Source organism: Vicugna pacos, chromosome 17 (genome assembly GCF_048564905.1).
Source record: "Vicugna pacos chromosome 17, VicPac4, whole genome shotgun sequence".
In the NCBI taxonomy this organism is placed as follows: Eukaryota; Metazoa; Chordata; class Mammalia; order Artiodactyla; family Camelidae; genus Vicugna; species Vicugna pacos.
This window is the reverse complement of record NC_133003.1, coordinates 25319126-25340756: the sequence shown is the minus strand read 5'-3', so window position 1 is coordinate 25340756 and position 21631 is coordinate 25319126. Positions and strand designations below refer to the sequence as shown.

The window sequence follows — 21631 nt, the reverse complement described above, 5'->3', positions numbered from 1 at the left end:
GGTTTTTGTCCTTTCTCTTGTTGATGTGATGTATTACACTGATTGATTTGCATATGTTGAACCAGCCTTGTGTCCCTGGGATGAACCCGACTTGGTCATGATGTATAATCTTTTTTATGTGTTGTTGGATTCAATTTGCTAAAATTTTGGTGAGGATTTTGGCGTCTATGTTCATCAGTGATACTGGCCTATAGTTCTCTTTTTTTGTAGTGTCTTTGCCTGGTTTTGGTATCAGGGTGATGGTGGCTTCATAGAATGAGTTTGGGAGTATTCCCTCCTTTTCAATCGTCTGGAAGAGTTTGAGAAGGACTGGTATGAGTTCTTCTTTGTATGTTTGGTAGAATTCCCCAGTAAGCCATCCGGTCCTGGACTTTTATTTGTAGGGAGGTTTTTAATTGCTATTTCTGTTTCCTTTCTAGTGATCGGATTGTTCAAGTGTTCAGTTTCTTCCTGATTCAGTTTTGGTGGACAGTATGTTTCCAGAAACTTGTCCATCTCCTCTAGGTTATCCAGTTTGGTTCCATATAGTTTTTCATAATAGTCTCGCATGATATTCTGTATTTCTATTTTGTTTGGTGTAATTTCTCCATTTTCCTTTCTTATTTTGCTAATTTGTGCTCTCTCTTTTTTCTTCTTTGTGAGTTTGGCCAGAGGTTTGTCGATTTTATTTACTTTTTCAAAAAACCAATTTTTGGTTCGGTTGATTTTTTCTATGGTCTTGTTAATCTCTATTGTATTTAATTCCTCTCTGATCTTTATTATTTCCTTCCTTCTGCTGCTTTTTGGGGCTTTTTGTTCTTCTTTTTCTAATTGATTCAGGTGGTGGGTTAACTTGTTTATCTGAGATTGTTCTTTTTTGAGGAAGGCCTGTATCGCTATAAACTTCCCTCTTAGCACTGCCTTTGCTGTGTCCCATAGGTTTTGAGTGGTTGTGCTTTCATTATCATTTGTCTCAAGGTAATTTTTAATTTCAGCTTTGATTTCCTCATTGATCCATTGTTTTTTCAATAACATATTGTTTAATCTCCATGCTTTTCTTTTTTTCTCCTTTGTTTCTCTGTTGTTGATTACCAGTTTCATGGCATTGTGGTCAGTAAAGATGCATGAGATAATTTCTTTCTTCTTAAAATTGTTGAGGTTTCTTTTGTGCCCAAGTACATGATCGATCCTGGAAAATATTCCATGTGCACTTGAAAATAATGTATATCCTATTTTTGGGGGGTGTAATGCTCTGAAAATATCCACCAAATCTAGTTTTTCTATTGTAGTATTTAATTTCTCTGTTGCCTTGTTTATTTTCTGTCTGGAAGATCTGTCTAGTGATGTTAATGCAGTGTTAAAATCTCCAACTATGATTGTATTCCCATCAGTATCCCCCTTTATCTCTGTTAGTAATTCTTGTATGTACTTAGGTGCTCCTATATTGGGTGCATATATATTAACGAGTGTAATGTCTTCATCTTGTATCTCTCCTTTAATCATTATAAAATATCCTTCTTTATCTTTCTTTATGGCCTTTGTTTTAAAGTCTATTTTGTCTGAAATCAATACTGCAACACCTGCTTTTTTGGCTTTTCCATTTGCATGGAATATCCTTTTCCATCCTTTCACTCTCAATCTATATGTGTCCTTCTCCCTAAAGTGGGTCTCTTGTATGCAGCATATTGAAGGTTCTTGCTTTATTATCCAGTCTGCCACCCTATGTCTTTTGACTGGAGCATTTAGTCCATTAACATTTACAGTAATTAATGATAGATGTGTGTTTATTGCCATTTTGAACTTCTCTTTGCAGTTGAATTGGTATATCCTCTTTGTTCTTCTTCCTTTTGTGGTTTGGTAATTTTCCTTTGTATTATCATGGATTTTATTTAATTTTTGTGACTCCCTTGTAAATTTTTGACTTGTGGTTACCCTTTTTTGTAAATCTATTAACCCATTACTATAACTGTTTTTATTAAACTGATAGTAACATGATCTCAAACCCATCCTACTGTTATAAAAAATTTAAAAAAGAAAGAAAAAATATTCTATATTTCCCTGCCTCCCTCTCCCACTCTCAGTGATTTGTATGTCTTCTTTTATAATTTCATGTTTTCTTTATTTGTAATTCATGAGTTATCATCTTTCCAGTTGTGAGTTTCTCATTTCTGTAGCATCCTGCTGCTTTTCTATTTAGAATAGCCCTTTCAATATTTCTTTTAGCATGGGTTTAGTGTTGCTAAACTCCTGTAGCTTTTTTTTGCCTGTGAAACTCTTTATTTCTCCTTCTATCCTAAAGGATAGCCTTGCTGGATAAAGTATCCTAGGCTGCATCTTTTTTTCATTCAGGGCTTTGAATACATCTTGCCACTCCCTTCTGGCCTGTAGTGTTTGTGTAGAGAAATCAGCTGAGAGCCTTATGGGGGTTCCCTTGTAATTCACTCTTTGCTTTTCTCTTGCTGCCTTTAGAATCATTTCTTTATCCTTGACTCTGGCCATCTTGATAATGATATGTCTTGGTGTGGGTCTATTTGGGTTCTTCCTGTTTGGGACCCTCTGAGCTTCCTGTACTTGGATATCTGATTCCTTCTTTAAGTTTGGGAAGTTTTCAGTCATGATTTCTTCAAAAACCTTTTCAATCCCCTTTGATCCTTCTTCCCCTTCTGGGACCCCTATTATGCGAAGACTGGGACGCTTTATATTATCCCATAGGTCCCTTATGCTATTTTCATTATTTTTTACTTGCGTATCTTGTTCTTCTGAATGGGTGTTTTCTATTGCCCTGTCTTCTAGATCACTAATTCATTCCTCTGCATTATCTAGTCGGCTTTGGACAGCTATTAGATCATTCCTCATCTCTGTCAATGAGTTTACCCATTCTACTTGGCTCTTCTTTATAGCTTCAATTTCATTTTTGACATATTTTATATCTGTAAACACTATCTCTTTTAATTCCTTCAGCAATTTGATCACTCCTTTTTTGAAATCTTGATCTAGTAGGCTATCGATGTCTATTTCATTGAGCTTTCTTTCTGGGGATTTCTCTTGTTCTTTTAATTGGGAAAGGTTTCTCTGCTTCTTCATCTTGCTCATTCCTCTCTGGCACTGTGGTTTATGGAGTATCAGTTGTCTATTTTGGATCTTAAGGATTTTATCTATCTAATGCCTATTTAGGAATAGAACTTAGGAAAAAAAACAGAAAAAAAGAGAGAGAGAAAGATTTTTAAAAGAAGGGAGAAAGAGGGTTTGAAAACAGTGAATAATGAACAATAGAAGAGCGAGTTGAAGCAGAGTATTAATCGGGTTGAGACGTCCTTTTAAACCCTTTTTAAAAAAAAGGGGGGTGGGGAGATGAATAGATGTATTTGAAACCTGTGTCTAATCAATAACAGGACATCAAAACCCAAGAGAAATAGAAATGAATTAAGAAGTAAAAATTAAGAGAGTAATAGAAAATAGAACAGGTAAAAACAGATTTAAAAAAAAAGGGGGGGGGGTTGTCGGTGTTCTCCTGGAGTCTGTGTGCTTTTAATGTGAAGTCTTTCTGTGTTCGTCCTGTTTTGGAAGCTCAGCTTGTTGTTTTCAGAGGCCCTCCGTTGGCGCCCTCTTCTGTGCTACTCCCTGCACCTGTCGGCAAGCGGATCGCGCCTCCTTCTAACACGGGGTCAGGTGCAGTTCTCCTCTGCTGTGGGCAGGTGGATCACTGCCCCTCCGGATGCTGCAGTCAGATGTTACAGACTGGCCAGGCAGGAGGGCGGGCCATGGCCGCTCCCAGCACCTCGGTCAGGGGTTGTGTGCCTGCCCGACAGGCGGGGGGCCGCTCTCCCTCTGCCTGCGCAGCCGGTAGCTCCGCTGCTCTGTGCGGCTGCGCGCTCCGCCCTCGTCGACGCTCCGCCCTGGTCGCACTCCGCGGGTGGGCTCAGGGAAGACCCAGGGACAGCCTCTTCCCTGCTCCGAGTCAAAACCTAGCTCGTTGTTTGTCTTTGTGGAGCAAGTTCTCTGAGGGACCAGGATGGAAGGATCCTATCTGCCCCGGGCTGTCTCAGTCTGGCCCTTGAGGCTGCTAAGCCCTTCGGTGCGAATGCAGATTTCGCCCCCGTCCCCGCCTGGGTGCTCAGCGCCGGAGAATATGGCGGCTCTGCCTGAGCCCCGCCCCTCTTCCCCTGAAAAGTTTCCGCGGGTTTTCAGAGATGGGGGTATGCACCCTTCCCCCAAGAGCACATCAACCTTGCTGTTTTATGGAGGGCCCAGGTTGTTCTGTCCTGTACACCCACAGCCACGGCGCCGAGCCCCTTGCAGTCCCCCGGGGCTGCCTCCGTGCAGCCGCCCCCGTCCTCCACCCGGCTTGTGCAGCCTGGCCCTGCCCGCCGCTGCCGGCCCGCGTCTCAGGCTGGGTGTGAGGGGGACGCTCTGTGCCCGTTTAACTTAGTTCTGTCAGACAAGGGCTGCTCTGTACAGATCCGAGCCTCGGAGGCTCCCCCTCCGTCCCGCTGGCCTCTCAGTTGGAGAGGGGAGACCCAGCGAGCGAGCGCCAGTCCTCCTTTGCCACTCCCTCCCCACGGGAGGGCTGCTTTGCCTTTTGTTCTTTCTCTTTTCATTTTCTCCTACCAGATTTTTGGCGTCTTTATCTTTTGAAGAGGGCGATGTTCTGTCGGAGTTCCGCAGGTGCTCTGGTTGGCTGAGTGGGTCCGTAGATGTGGGTCTTGGTGTATTTGTGGGAGAGGGTGACTTACGAGCGTCTTTCTACTCCGCCATCTTCTCCTCCCCTCCTATCATTTCGTATTTTTATATGTGATTTTATTTTTTTCTCAAAGCCCACACGAATCAAGTAAAACCTGTCTATGATTTTCTCCATCTCCACTGAAGCAATTCCTATGTGAATGGTCACTGACTCCACTCTATGCTCATTTTTCCACGAGACGGCTAAACACATTTCCCTAGAGTCAATTCATTTCCACCACGTCTGACCTCAGAGGCCACCTGATTTCCCCATGTGGACCACACATCATAGCCACCAAGACTGCAGTGACAGACTCCCAGCACAGCAAGGGAAGGGGTTCGCTGAGCCCTTTGGGGAAAGTTCTCAAGGAGAGAGGCTGCCTAGCTCCAAAAGCCCCCTTATAGAGGCCACCTTGTAGTCAGCCACACAGCTGCCTGCAGGCTTTGCCCCTGCAAGTCTGGCTGTGCTCCTGCCTGGGGCTGCTTCTAACACCTCCCTGCAGCTGGCACCTGTCTGCTCACCTTTTGGTAAAAACACCAAGGACCAGTACCTTTACCCAGCCCAGAGACACCTGCATGGGGGGAGGAGACAGCTCCCCACTGGCCGGTGTTGGGATGTTTATAAGCAACTCCTTACCATGACCTAGATGATGGTCTCCTTGCTGACGCCACCACAGGCTCCTAGGGGCCCCTGAGAAAGTCCCTCTCTACAAAGCTATCAAACACTCTGATGAGATGCTCAGGAATCTCTGGGTGCACAGTGTAGGGAGCCTTCTAAGGATATTCCAAGGATATGCTGTTCCTCCCCAGCTGACACAAAAACATCAGTTAAAAAGCGCAAACACACACACACACACACACACACACACACGCCTGGGATTGTACAAAGCATTATGTGTTGTCTGTTCAAGCAGCCAGTGCAGCTTGGGATGGGCAATCAAGGATATCCCAGCTGATTTTTAACAAAGACTCTGATGATTCAAATGGGCTGTCATCCCTCTCCTGAATACAGTGTAAGTGAAATGCCATTGAATCCCTAACTACCTTTTCATTTTCTCCTCATAACCTAATTTAGAAAATGTAAATAATTTCCCTGTGTGTGTGGGACCAGCTGCTTCTTACCTCCATATGGGAAACTGAGTAAAGACCAAAAAAAGGCAACAGATGCCACCAACATGTCCCTGGTTCAACATTCTAAATACACATTCAAAATATTTCTGAAAATCTTTCATTTGCTGCCAGTAATTTATACAATTATAACAAGTTGGTCTTTTATTATTGTTATGATTATTATTATTGCTTTATTCTGTCATCTGGATATATTGATGATGACACTTCAGTGATTCACCATAATTTCCTCCCAACCACGAACCTTTTAAGGTTTCTTTCACCTCACCTGGATATAAATTAAATGGCATTATTTTCTACCTCGTCTGATTTGTTGGAACAACCATGTAATACTCTGGAAAATCAGAAGACTTTTGATGTGATATTGCTGTGTTCAGCTACCCCCAACTATGACCCATTTGCTTTGCTTCAAAGTGTCCTGATTGTCATCCATCAGCAGACAACACCTTATTCTAGTCGAAGGGAGTAAGGCAGTCAGAATACCACAGGGCAAGCCCAGCATCTCCACATGGGCTCCCTGATGAGGTGTAATTGCTACTTGGCTAACAGAAGGGGCCAGCACTGTAATTTCACACGGGTCTCTGTGGCCACTAACCCCTCTTCTCCAGGCTGCTTGGTCTACTCCATCTTAACCATCTTGGTCTACTCCATCTTGATCAAAACTGGGTTTTGTAAATGGAGAATAAAAATAGGCAACGAAAATGGGAAGTATGATTTTAAATAACATTTCACTTTGGATGCAAAAGGAATTCTTTTCTTTGTCATAAAGAAACATAATATAAACCACACACACATAAACTAAATCCAAACTTCACTTGTGAGTCATAGGAGAAGTGGATCATTTGGTGGGAGAAGGGAGCAGGGAGCAGGGCAGGCACAAACACACAGGAAATGCTTGAGACCTTAACTCACCCCGTGTCCTGGTGACCACTCATCCCAAGCACGGAGCGTTGACCCCAGTGATAGCATCATTACTAGCATGGCCAGTTCATTCATGAACACCTACCAAATGCCCTGCCTGGGTCCTGAAGATGTAAGAAGAAGCATGACCAACATGGTCCCTGCCCTCATAACACTGAGATTGTAGGGTGGAGAATGACAAGATGCAAGTCAAAACTGAGATAAACAAAGTACAACTTTTAAAACACTGTATAAAGGAAATAAGCAGGATGCTGTGACAGGTAATGCTGGCAGGATTGGGGCAGAGCTTGAGATGGGTGCCCTGACCTAGACAAACTACAGCTGAGAAAACACCAAGCCCAGATGGTGAAAAAGTTTGGCAACTGCTCTCAGCATTGCTCCAAATTCTCCTTCATGACCTCATTCTCTGATCTGTGAAAAGCCTCTTGAACTTGCTCATAACATCAGTTCCATTTCTTAAGGGTAGAGAGCTGCCCATGTGTACCATCTGCCACATGAAGAGAAACATGTACCAGGCCTGGAGGCATACATCCTAGTTCTAGCATCGAGCCTGTGCATTACAACCAAAAGCTCCTTCAGCCAGGCCCAGAGAACACCAGGGGAACTCGGTTCTTCTGCTAAGTCATGGCCTTACAACACTCATTTCCTCCTCCTTCCTCTGTCCAGAAATCAAGTATTCCTTCATCAGATCCAACCAAATGGAAGGAAGGAAGGAAGGAAGGAAGGAAGGAAGGAAGGAAGGAAGGAAGGAAGGAAGGACGGACGGACGGGCAAACAGGTCACAAGATACAGTAACACAAAAAATAAGCCTTTTCCTTCTCCAATTGTGGCTCAAAACATTTTTTTCGGAAGCAAATTTACTCCTTTTTCAAGGAACAAGCTTTGAAATTTTGAGATGAGATCAGAAATGAAGATAAGACAGAAAAATCTTTTAGGTAAGTACAGCTACCTCCATTGGTTGATAACTAAAGTCCATCCTAGCTATGTTTAGTATATTCAACTCCTAAGACCGCTATAGCTCATTTTGGACTTAATGTCTAAAGAATCCTTATGACCTAACAGCCATTTTATGTGGGGAGAATTCTGCCCTTAATTTAGAAATCTGCAAGCAAATGGTTGATTTCATTTCCAACTTAATGGGTATCCTTTTGAAAGCACTCTTCACGAACAATTTTCACAAGGCCTACAGCTATAGATCAGTTTTTATACCATAAGTGTTTACACAGTCTCTGTAGATATGAAATCCTTCTGTAGTATATTTTTTTGGTAGAAAACATGCCTTCCTTTGGTGCATCCTGCTTTTCATGCCTCAGTGGATATATTTACATAAAAACATAGATGTGTTTTATAGTCATACATATGTAGACACATACCAGTCAAAAAAACAGCTAGAGAAAGTCACTTTAATAGTGCCCTCTGGCTTTTTGGAAGACTAGTGTAAATCTCTTCCGCAGGGGAAAAAAAATCCATTTTTCTGAGAAGGTAAATGTTTATTAAATGCAAATACTGATATTCGTTACCTAGGAAAAATGTCTTGCTGCATGTGGAATTTCTCGATAAAAAGCTTTCAAGTCCCAGGTTTCTCCAGATAAGGCCCTATCGGTGAACTGATGCGTGAATGCACTGAAATTGAATTACTGTACAACAGCAATTACTTTCCACAGTACAGCTATAATGGGAATCAGTTCCGCAATGAACAGCAGGTAGCTATAGAAAGAGGGAAAACCTTAATATATAATCTAGTCTTTTTTAGCTTTTCCCAAGAGGCAGAGATGTTTATTTTTAAGCAAAACACTCTTTTTCAACAGCCAAATTTATCATTTTATCAATGTGAATCAAAAAATAAGTGAAACAGGACTAATTTTATTTGCAGGTATGAGCTTCAAAGTGCTTTCAAAATTTATGAAATATCTCATCCAAAGTTTGGAAACTCAGTGAGTTCAGCTGCAACTTGCCTGTCTTTCACAGTGCCTGATGAAGTTTCTTTGTTTAGATACTCCTCATCGTTTGTGGGAGAAAATAGATTTGAACAGCAAATCAAATAGTTAATGTTTTGCCTAATATGATACCAAAATAGATGCCATCCTATAATTCTGTCTCTGTAAAAAGTGTTTAAGTTTGTGGAGGTCTGAACTTGCACAGCCCGACAGAGAAAGCCACACAGATCTGTGCCTGGCCTGAATCCAAGAACACCTGGGGAGATGGACAGAGGTTACAATTCTGGTGCAAATCAGTGTGATAACCCCAAAGTTGCTCCACAATATCAAAGGCAAAACACCACACTGGTTAGAAAACCATTCTGGAGAACACTAGTATAAATTAATAAATTCTCCAAGAAGTCATTCTTTCTGTAATTTCCTTGGTTTATCTACTCTTTTCAAGGTGTGCTGCTCATCTGGGTTATATGGACCATCTGGAAATCAGAGGATCATTATTTCTTCCTGGCTGTGTTAGAATCTGTTCTAAAAGTCTACCTCTATGATCAGAGTTACTTCCTACAGATTCTCCTCCAAATGCACATTTAGCTGTGCCTGTTTGGAATTCCCTGGTGCCTCATGACCCTTCCAGCTGTGTGATAGTTTATGCTACTTCTAGTGGAGGCTTGGATATTAAATACAAAGGAAAGGCTGAGGCAGCCTGTCTGTATCACCAACGCCATGGAATGCACATCCTTTGCCTTCTCCCTTTCCTCAATCAGGGAAAAGAGTGTCACTATCAGAAGCTCAGGGGAAAGGAGAGCTGTGTCAATTTTGCCTCCCATGGACATTTCAGATGAGCTCTGACTTGTAACACAGCCAAGACTTTCCAGGTGTCACTTAGGAATGGCCCAATGAGAATGCACAGCCGGTAAAGGATGCATCACTTCCTGCAGGTTCAGCATATGAAATATCTCCCTTGAAATGTTAATGAACTAAAAACACATTGATTCCATTTCCTGTTCATTCACAGGGACTTAAAACTTGATAAATTGCTTGGCAACATTAATTGAGGGCTTGGTAGCATGTAAATGTTTGAACAAAGAAGTTGAGAGAGAATACTTTAAGCTCAATTCTTATATACAAGAGCAAAGAGCAGCACTGCTGCATCAAACCCAATGTGGCTTTATGTTAAAACAACCTACATCAAGCCTCCAAGTGGAACTCAAAAAATTATTTAAACCACAAGTGGCATTAAAAACTGTTAGAAAATATTAGTTAAGAAATGCTACCATAATGACAGCACCATTATGTTAATGGCAATTATTGAAGCTAAGGTTATTTGTCATTTGTCAGCCTGAAAAAAAAAAAGTTACATATAGTCCATTACCCACCAGATGACAGAGGTTATGTAATGGGCAGGCCACTTTGGGTTTCACATTTACTTCAGACATCTGACAGGGAGAAAATAGGATTTTCTGTGATAGGATAATTGCATAGTAGAGAGTAATTCAAAAAGGGGACGAGTATGATAAAATCACTCTGATTCAACTAATCACTGGGAAAAGTGATGGGAGAAATGATGAGATCAAACCAGAAGAGACAGAGAAAAAGACCAACACTGTTTTACAGCCAAGAGATGTTAGAGGACTGGGTTACTCTTGTAATCTTTTTTTTTCCCTCAGCACTAACTGGACCTCCCTCCACAGACTAAGGGTGTTAGTGCAGTTTTCTAAATTGTTGTTGTCAGTCTTATAAATATTTTATATATATCAATGGAAATTTAAATTATCAGCATTGTTTGTGAGCTAGCTTCTTCCTCTGTGTTCTTGAGTCCTCCCAGCCATCCACCACTGATGAGCACTTGGTGCTAAGTCACTTATTGGCAGGAAGGCACTAGAGGAGGCACTAGGGCCTCTGACCTGACTCGGATGGCTGGGACGGGGGTGAGGGCTCAGAAAGGGGAGGTTGCTACACATAGTGCATCACAGGGATGGAGTAAATTCTAAGATAAGGTGCTTTCCTGGGCCATTTGTGAAGGGGATCACTGCTCTGCGGGTAGCAATGGACTGGAAAGTCAGGGCCCTGGTGCACAGTGGTGCATTCTAATGCAAGGCGGCAAACCAAATGACTCCACCGCAAATCCACCAGCAAACGGAATTTGAGGTCTTTGCACTTCAAATTATCACAAGTCCGATGGGCAATAGCAATCTTTCCTATTCAAGAAGCAAGGTGTCATTGTAGTATGAAAAATAGTTATACTCACTGCTCCCCTGGCCTCAGCATAAACCAACATCCAGGAGGCTTGACCGTGGCCACCCTATCTCTTTCCAAATGCCACATGATTCCCGACTGTTGCCAACAGAGCCACACAGTTCACAACAGGGACCAGGCTGATCTCAATGAAGAAACTGTCTCCAGACCAAACCCCAACTTGACAAGCCCTCTTTCCTGTTTAAAAATTGGGAGCAGGGGAGAACCACATATTACTGGACCAGTTACCCTAGATTTTGTGGCACCAAGTGTGCTTACAAAAGGCCTAATACTCTATTTAAAAATACATAAAATACACAGCTCAGAGAATCCTGGATGCCTTTATTTACTCTGGGAACATTTCAATTCAAATAGAGCAAAAAGAACTTTTTCCTTCTCCAAGGAACCATATCAACCATATCAGTCTCTCTCTCTCTCTCTCTTTTTTTTAACCTCACTAAATTAAAGTAAAACAATTTCAGAATTAGTTTTCCTCTTGCCATCATCCAGGGGCTTCCTGAAGCTTCAGGACTCTCTCACTATTAAACGTTCACAAACTTGGAGGTCCTGTAGCCAGCAGTAACAGCACATTCACTGAACTTGACTTTTGCCAGGCCTGTGCTAAAAACACTTGACACAGATAGACACAGAGGAACTGCAGTCCTACTGCCTGGGTGCCAGCGGAACTCCACTGAGCCTGCCCAAGTGATCCAGGCCAAGCCTGTTTGCACATCTCTAAACCAATGATAGTAAAGTGTCTCATTCCCAGGGTTGATACAAGAATGAAATGAGATGTCACATGCAAAGTGCTTAGCACAGGGCCTGGTGCATAGTGAACTCAATAAATATAAGCAGGGATTAGTAAGTCACTGACTCCTAAGATCTCCAGGGAGGTAAGTGAGGAAGAGGTCCACCAGGTTTACTCAGTTTTTCTCACAGGCCTCCCACCTTGGGGCAGAATTGAAATTTGGAGCAGTTCTCTCTACTCCAGAGTTCTTGTCTCACCTGCCATGTGGGTCCCTGCCCCTGAGCAACCACATCCAGGTTCTAGTGTCGGCTGGGCCTCTGTATCATGACAGCATAATGCACAGCCCCCCAACCCCGACCGCCCCAAGTTCCAGACACCGAGCCTTCCATGTCTGTCAATTGCAAAGACAGAACCTAAGGATATTTATGTTCCTTTCTACTCTGAAATTGTGTGATTCACAAAGAAACCCAATTTGGGACAATAACAGCATTTCCCTTCCTCTCAAATTAATGATGTTGTTACTAATATTTAAAACAAAATAAAACATTTTTATTCATTTTTCAAGGATTCAGGAAAATGTGCATTTGAATACTACTCCTGCTGAAGGAACTGTAGATTGGCATGGCCTCATCAAGTCAGAAATATACTCCTATGTATAAAGAGATTTAAAGATTGGTTCAGAGCCTCGGAACTGTCTCTGTGTTTGGGAATACACCTTACAGAAATCATCATACACTGCAGGATGCTGACGGCATGAAAGTCATGAAGGAAGTGGACTCTGGAGTCCTTGTATCTGGGGCCCATCTCTCACTCCCCATGTGACCTCGGGGAAGTGACTTAACTTCTGCCTCTCAGTCTCCTCTTTTGTAAAATGAGGGTAATAATAGTAACTTCGTTGACAGGGTCATTATCAGAATAACTAAGTATGTGTAAAATAGAGGAGCACCCAACATGCAGTGGGTACTGAGTCAGTTAATCAATTGTTAACATACAAGAAGATTCACTGCAGCATTATTTATATCAAAGCTTACAAACAACTTAAATATCCAGACATAGATTTACAGTCAAACCAGTTACGACACATACACATACCCATAGACTGAAATGTCATGTAGCCATTTAAGAAAATCACAAAACAACACAGTGACACAAAAAAATTCTACAATGGGCTAAAAAAAAAAAAGCTAGATACAAAAGCAAACGGGCAATACAACTGCCAATTTGAAAAAAAAAAAACATAAGTACATGCACAGAAGTGCAAAGAAAAAAGACTAGAAGAAAAAAAAAAACACAAGAAAAGAAGCCTTGATTTCCTGCTGGGTGGTGGGTCTTTTATGTGATTTTTTTTCTCTGATATTTTTCAATCTATTCTAAAATTTCCAACAAAGGGATGTTCATTTTACAGAAAGAAAACAGTAATTGTGGTGAAGTTTGTTTTTTTTTTTTAAATCTCATGGTTTTGACTGTTAGATTCAAATGGCCACCATGCTGCCATGTCTCTGAAGAATACCATTTGCTTTAAGGTAGTGACATAAAGACACACTGGAGGTCACCATCCAGTTCCCAGGGTTGGCTGTCCATGCAATATTTCTGTGGCAAGTAAAAGCATTTTTTAGTTCTAAAGCACTTCAGAGTTTCCTCCAAGAAGTCTCATCTTATTTAAATTAATAATCTCAGTAGCTACAGAAGCTACCATTCACTGAGCACTGTCCATGCGCCAGGTTCTGTGCTAAATGTCTAAGAACCATAACTGTTTGATCTTCACATTTCCTGTCTGAGTTTTTCCCATTTTACAGATGAAGAAATTGAGGCTCATGAAGGCTATTTTACAGAATGTTGAAGCTTAGTAAGTGACAAAGGCAGACCCTCACCTAAGTCAAGCTCTTGCTTTTACCTAAACTACCATCCCTCCTTCCCTAAATCAAAATACTACAAAAAAGTTTTAGAAACAAGAAAATGTGTAGGATTATCAGGTCTAAAGCAGAAATAGCTTGTCAAATTTTGGTTCAGCCAATTAAGGATGAGGAATCTAAAGCAGGAAATGAACTTTTACAACAAGTAATTCTGGAGATAATAAAACTGAAAAGTAAGTAAGCTATACTTCAGAAAGAACCCTTCAGACTGCAATTCTTTCCCATAATCCTGTTCCAATATGGCATTCACGTAGATTTTGCAACATTCACATGTCCCAAATCAAGAATGTTAGACAGATGCTTTGTTTTGTTGACAACAAGGAATAAAGTTGGAAGCCATCTTGGAAATCCAAAATGATACACATGTGCACTGCAGTTCCCTCCATTCTTCTTGCTAATATAAAGTTTCAGGGAGCTCTTGCCAGTTGAGACAAACATTATAATTACAGTAATATTCCAACAGAGTAAAAAGAACTTCCAGCTTCATCTAGACTCGTTTACTCCATGGAGAGTTTCAATTCCTTATTTTGGCAAGCACTGCTTAAAGTTTTTTCAGAGTTGCTTAGTTCAACCACAATGTAACCTTAAATGTACTTTGGCAATTAATAAATGTATCACACAGTCACAGGCCATCCCCTGTGGCCCTACAATTAGTGACACCTCCACTGAAGGCATATAATTATAAGACAAAAACTGAAACTGAACCCTATATGGAAAAAGGGTAACTGGGCCCCTAGTAACCACTTTTCCTGGTTACCCAGACCTGAGAAAAGAAAGTATGTACATAATGGCTAAGTCAACTTTGATCTCTGAGAGACGAGTTCATTGTGTCTTCCGGCAATACAGAGTAGAAACCAAAGGCACTTACCCGTACTGCTTCAGACTTCTTGTGAAACATCTCTTCCATGTTCTTTGCCAGCTTTTTCACCAGTTGGAGGCCATCAATTTCTTCTATGGCAACGTCTTTCTCATACTCTTTGTACTTCTGTAAGAAGGGAGGGCAACATTAAAGGCATATGATACTACCAAACATCATGCCCACAGTGTCAAAGCACGTCTACCTAGAAGAAATAAGTGAAAATAAAGTTACAATATGACTGTCTCTGTTCAATTTGGGGAGATTGGACTGCATTTCAAAATAATTAAATTAACTTGAGAGAAATGTTAAAATTGGCTCTGGCTCTCCTGAAGCTTAACTAGCACCCAGGAAAAGAATAAACCCTAAAGCAATCAAACTCTATCATCCATCTTCCTTCATTCTTGAAATCAACACTACACACTTCCAACAGGCCCATACTCAGCTATTCTTCTGGAGGACCAACCCAGGTTCATTAGCTATCCTGCAGCCAACACCACTGGAAATTGACTATTTCATATGTGTCATAAAATAAAAATAAAGAAATTCAACTTTTGTGGGGTCCTTTTTCCTTGAACATCACTAACAATTTTTTCATGGCCAAAGATCAAGGACTTAGGGAAAAACAGTTTAAGAGATATGACTCTAATGTATAACTACAACAGGAGTCAGCAATCTATGACCCTTGGGCCAAATCCAACACATCACTTATTTTTATAAATAAAGCTTTATTGGAACAAAACCACACCCATTTGCTACATATTCAATCAAGTAAGTAGTCACAATAGAGACTGGATGACCCACAAAGGCTAAAATGTTTACTCTCTGGTCCTTTATAGAAAAAGCCTATCAAATTCTGAAATGGACTAGGAATTAAACAAAGTAACAAACAAAGGAATTAAACTAAGTAGCAAAGCATCTTAATGTTTTATAATGTTAGAGTTCTTGCTGTGGGTTTCAGTATTTCAATTCAGTTCAGTTCAGTTATTGAGGACTCCCTATGGACACTGAAGGAGATCAGAAAAAAAAAAGCATGTACATGTAAATAAGTAAAAATTTTAAAAATAAAAACAGCAATATATTATATAAAGGATGACATTTATATAAGATTTCATAATTTGTTAGTCTGTTCATAAGGCAATAATCTGACCCACAGTTTACTCAAATTCTCAAAGACAACTTTTCATTTAAAACTTATCACATACACTGGTAATTTATCTGTCTAACCAGGAGTTCTCAAAGTGGTCCAAGAACCCCTGCAGGGTCCCTGAGACCTTTTCAGGGGCCCACAAAGTCATTCTTTTTCCCAACAGCTTATTTATCTGAAGACATATCTTCTTAATTGATTTTTAACAAATCACAACAGGTTGAACACAGAGGCAGATAAGAGAATCTACCTGTCTTCTCTAAAACCAAACCTTAGAGAGATTTGCAAAAATGAAAAAAATGCCACTCTTCTAATTTTTGTTTTTGAAAATAAACTTTTAATAAAGTATATTTTTAATAAAATACATTAGATATGTCAACATGCAATGAGTTTTTATGTTTCATGTTTAATTTCTAATGTGGTAAATAGTAATAGATACAACTCACATAAGCAGAAGCTCTTAGGGGTTCTCAATATTTTGTAAGAGTGTGAGGGGGTCCTGAAACCAAAATTTGATGTAACTAAATATTTAATTTTGGTTCCCACTGAAAAGGAATATTGATTACTAATAACAAACCTTTCAAATGGAGTTCAAAATACTTTTAATGTCAACAGGAATCCTTTACATTTATGTAGCTATCAAAACTTGGGGAACTAAAAATATTGGGGGGTTTATATTTACCCTCATTTGGGGGAAAAACCTGAATCAATTACTAACTCCTCACCCTAAGCCCCTACTTAAGAAAAACAAAAGGCCCCACACATTATCTGGGCTCTAGATACCTTGAGAGCAATTTCTGAAATGGAAAGTGTAACAACCTTTTAATGGCAGGATAATTTTTAAGATATAAATTTGTATTTTCTCCCCTTTTCCTCTCCTGTACCCTCAAAAATATAAACAGGAGGAGGCTCAGTCTTTTCCTTGCCCCAGTGAAAGGAGTGTGTGAGTGTATGTGTGTGAGTCACACAAAACACTCCCCTTCCTAACTTAGATTTCCAAGTCCTTTGCAGCAATAATACTGAGTGTCCTGAAAAGAGACGATTAGCATTTGAGGACAGAGGGAGTGACTCTAAGGAAATGAATCAATAGAGAGAGGATTCCTCCAAACCCTAAGACTAAAATGAAATCCTGAGAACCTGGAGGCATCTGGCCACACAGAGTTCCTAGTGTCCACCAGACACTGGCAGAGGAGGCGGTCAGAAGGGCAGGAAGAGACCCTTGGACTGGGCACTGGGGCCCCCAACCTGAACCTTAGGCCCAAGGCTTGGAGTTTCTGAGAATTAAAGTGACCCTGAAGAAATTAAACAAAGTGCTATTCTGGAGCACCTGAGTCTGGACCAAGGCAGACATCTGCTACGTCATTTATAAGATGCTCTGAGAGGTTCTGCTTGGTCCTACAATGGACCATGAGTTGTAAGTAACATGCTTCTCCCTACTCTCTGAAAATGTCCATAAAATTCTTACGTGTTTATCTTGAGACTCTTTCTCTTCCTTGGAAAACCACTATTGCTTCTTCTAGCCTTCCCATCTTCCTCGACAAGGCTGCCCTGGTTCCCCAAGATGAGGAGGCTGCACCCTCCCTCCAAGCTCCCAGAGCACTCTGTGCTCATCTCTCCTGGCATCAGAGCTTACATGGCCAGGAGGTGAGGACAGATCTTGGTCACCTCCCCAGCCCACAGCAGACACTCACAGGAACTCTCTGGAGGTAGCTGCAATATTACAGTACAAGGAAGATGCAAGTAAGGATGCAGCTGCGTTGTCTGATGGTCCTATAATGGTGACCTACCACTCCCTGGGAGGTTGACTGGACTGGCCAGGGATGTGGGACTCCAGACAGCCCAAGCCTGGCTCAGGCTAACATGTCCTCTGGTGTATGGACAAAACTTCAATGGCAATCCCTGGAAACTTTCCCTAAGTTCAAATGCAAATCAAATGCAAAGTGCTGTCTTTGGAGCTAAAAATTCTGGGGGTTCTCTGCTGCCTGCCATATGTGCTCCAAAAGCCAACAGCTAAGGCCAGCTTATACACAAGTTTGACTCACTACCAAAAATACAAAGTTCAAGAAGTGAGTAAAACAAAACAAAACAAAACAGAACTAATGTCAGTCTAATATCTACAGTCAGTGAAATAAATGTCTGTCTCAAGTAATTCTGAAACTAAAGGTGATCTAGGGCCTTAAGATAAAGAAAATAAAAATAGATTTCACAATTAGTCTTTACCTAAATCTTTTGGTTTTTATACCAGGACCCATTATTCTGGCCATATCTGTTACTTATGTGCGTTTTTCTCCCAACAGACTTCTAGAAAGAAATCAATTTATTCAGCTCTGACTATCCACCAAGTTCTCAATGAGACCTTCCTTCATCCTCTTTGCTTCTGAATCTGCTCCATAAAAAGGAGCTGCTGATTTCATGCAGGGCTGTCAGTCTCCCAGGACTACTTGTGCCTGGTGACCTAGCTAACTAATCTCAATACAGAGTTCTTTACCAAGCTAATGATCCCAGATCTGGGACAAACTTAGCACTTCACTGGTTCTATTCCTCTTCCAGACTAAGCCCTCTCCCTTTAGGTCATGTGACAATGGATCCTCTTTGCCAATGAGCCAAGCCTCCTACTATTTTCTCACCACCCTAGGGAAGTTATCCCATAAGCAAAAAAAAACACTCTGCTTTTCAAGATGTGTTAATGCCTGCTGGAATTGGGTCAGAGCAATGTAATATCTTACTCTTACCAGGAAACACTACACTTTGCTGGAATCAAAGGATTTTGAAGAACAGAGAGAGTAAGCTAGTGATCATCATTAATCAATCTCAAACCCTTAGTGCCTTAGGATGGTGGTATACACCAAAACCATTAAAACATACCTACGGTACAAAACCAAGCAATCTTTCAGCAACTGGATAAAGTAAGCTACAACCATACAACAAATTTCACATACCATCCCAAATTGTACAGAAGAATGTAGGAAACAAGCATATAGTATGTTACAATAGGTTACAGACAGTAACCAGTGACGTTCTGTTTTAAATTACTATCTGCTTACGCATGTGCGCGCACACACACACAAAAACAATGTGAGGAGGACAGATGCCAAATGCTCACAGCTCACTGTACAACTGCAAATGATATCCTTCTTTCTTCTTTTTGCTTACCCATATTTCTAATTTTTATAATATACATACTATTTTAGAAATTAGAAAATATAAGAGCTGTAGCTATATGTAGAATAGAATATGGGCACCTAATAAAATTTCTGTATGGAAATGTGACCCCAATTAGAATCTGTGAAGTTAAGCAGCATGTCTTCATTAGCAGAGCCTAAGGAAGTCAGCAAAATTAGTCCTCTGTGTATAACAGGCCCAGCACAGTGTCAGAAGCTTTTCACATATTAATTTGTCTAATCCTCACAGCTACCCTGGGATGGAGGCTTGTGTCATCTGCATGTTGCAGATGGGGAACTGAGGCACAAAGAGATTTAGTCAGTTGTTGAAAGTTGAATGGTTTCGAGAGTGAGTTTTAAACATCTGACTTCAAATTGCTTGATCTTTTGAACTTGTGGAGTTAGGGTAAAGGACTGACTGATAGTCTAAATATTTGTGAAGTTGTTTCAGAGGGCCCTTTTCACTGCCATCACAATGCCTTTTCATTGATTTATAGCCAAAATCCTCCTTAAAAAAAAATCCTCCTCCGAAACAGGAGGCATCATCTGTTAACAAGGGTGGCAGCCGCTCACAAGGCTGCTCCAAGTGAGCAAAAGTCATGTAGTCAGGGCACAGTGGATGTCACAGGAAGGGACGCTATCCTTCCACGGGGCTAGGGATACTATCCTTCCGTGGGACTGCTGAGGGGATGAGCTTGGAGCCTGGCCGCAGAGGAGCACACACATCTCTTGACTCTGGAAAGTGACCCTGAAGCTTAATGACACATTACTTCATGGCTGTGTTTGGGCTACAAATCATCTTGTTCTCCAAGGTACCAAGGAAGACCTGGAGGCAAAATACCCAAAACTCCTCCTCCTTGGGGGTTTGCCTCTCCACATAGCTGTGACTGCAAGGGTGCTTTATTTTCTATAGCCTCAAGGACTGCTCTAGCAATTAGTTTGTTCTGTGCAAAAACAGCCATCCTTCAGCTGGGAAAAGGAATTCAGAAAGTATCAACACAAAAGGAAGGCAGCGGGGAAGACAAACATGGAAGAGACACTCTGCCACCTGATTAAAGATCCAGGCCAGTCTGGATTTGAATCTTGTCTCTAGTACTCCATTTATTTGCTCCGCAAGTATCTATTTTGTATCTCTGGCATGTCAGGCAGGAGACAGGGTACCAAGCACAACATGATGAGTAAAGTGAAGCGGAAGAAAGCTCATAGCCTATTGGTCAGGAGTGTTCTGATGAGTAAACCAGCAAAGAAGATACAATATCATTGTGGTAAGTACCCTGATGAGGTGGTCAAGGCAGTTGCTCCACCTTGCTAGACCCTAAAGTATGACCAGGATGGGAAGAGGGGAGATGCAGTAGGGAATGAGCAGAGGGAGCAGCAGGTATGGACACACAGGATAAGAAGATGCCTGGAGCTCAAGGAACTACCCCTTGTTCCACTTCACTGGTGCATGGATGGCCAGGGTAGGGGATTATTCTGGTGAGAGACATAGCCAAATAAGTGAGCAGGGCCAGGCCATCAAGGGTAATATGCTAGGATTAAGAGTTTGTACTTTATCCTGACTTGGGTAGGAGGCTGGGGCTGTGGCCACAACAACCAGAGCCACCGAAGGACTTATGGGTAGGAGGGACTCAATGACCAGATTTCTAGTTTTGAAAAATCTCAGTGTGCAGAATGGGAAGGAAGAACATAAAACTGGATGGAGACAAGGATTGGGAGGCTGAGGTGGCCACGACTAAGGAGATAACACTGGTAACAAGTCAGAAGAGTCAGAGGAATGAGAGGTGAGCTCCCTGGAAGACAGCAAGAAGTCTGATGATCAGCATATTGGCCTGGCAGGCCATACCACTTTAGGGAAATTGCTTAACCTTCTGTGCCGCAGTGTCCTTGATCAGAACCCCCATCTTCCAGGGCTGTCCTAGAGGGTTACTGGGAGGACATCTGTGAAAGCCCCCAACACAGTGTCTGCACGTAACAGGTCACTCAAAATCTTCATGCTCCCCTGGTTCTCCCTCTTGGAATTTCTGCTACAGAGGATTCTAGTATGTGTTGTATTTTCATAATAATGCCTTCCTGAACTGAAGCTTCTAATGTAGGAGACAAATTCCAACAAGGAGACTGATGATGCTGATGATCTTCACTCTGCCACCCCCCATCCATCCTCTAGGCCTCCTCCTGGCTTGGGGCAGTAGCTGGAGATATAAAAGCAACACAGCTTGTGGCTTTAGCAAAGACAAAGGTTAAGGCAGAACACAGCTCTTCACAAGAGTGCCTCTCAGCATTCATGACACAGAAGTAAGGCAGCCTGAAAAATTTTTTATTCCTTCTGTCACAAGAGAACATCTGAAGCTTCCATTCCTTCTGCTAGGAGAATCAGCACTTGGCAAGAAATCTTGTGATGAGCCAAAAACATTTATCATTTGAGAAGGGAGACACAGAAATGCATTATTTCTGCAGCATCTATTTTGCCAGATCATTTCACACAAACACTAGGAAGAGAAAAAGCACTACTTCACTGTCAGAACATTTAATGCTGTTCATACCTCTGGGTCATTTTTTCCTACGTGATAACTGCATATCTAGGAGCGAGTCACTGGAACAGACCCCAGAGAGGGGGCTCCAGTCACGAAACTTCTGAGTAATTGCGATTAATTAGTATACATGCCAAAGATGGAAGGGGGCTCTCAGTATGCTTAACACCAGCAAAAAAAATACCCTCTTGCAGAGGATGGATGCAGGAGCACCATTAGCCAAAGAGCTGGAACATCTGAACATGGCCTCTTGGCCAAATTTTCTCATCACAAACTGAAATTACATCTCTAGAGTCAGCATAATTAAATCACTAGATAAGGACTCACAGAAGGTCCGGGGAGGAGATGGCAAAGCAAAAACC

At 41.5% G+C, this 21631-nt stretch overlaps 1 protein-coding gene across 1 annotated transcript in view; it reads right to left on the bottom strand.

Annotated features, from left to right (window-relative positions):
- Window positions 1-21631, bottom strand: part of CACNA2D3 (calcium voltage-gated channel auxiliary subunit alpha2delta 3) — a 778957-nt gene that overhangs the window by 605981 nt on the left and 151345 nt on the right. Inside the window, exon 3 of the mRNA XM_072941510.1 lies at window positions 14446-14562. Within this exon, the coding sequence (XP_072797611.1) occupies window positions 14446-14562 (117 nt within the window). The remainder of the gene's footprint in view (window positions 1-14445; window positions 14563-21631) is intronic.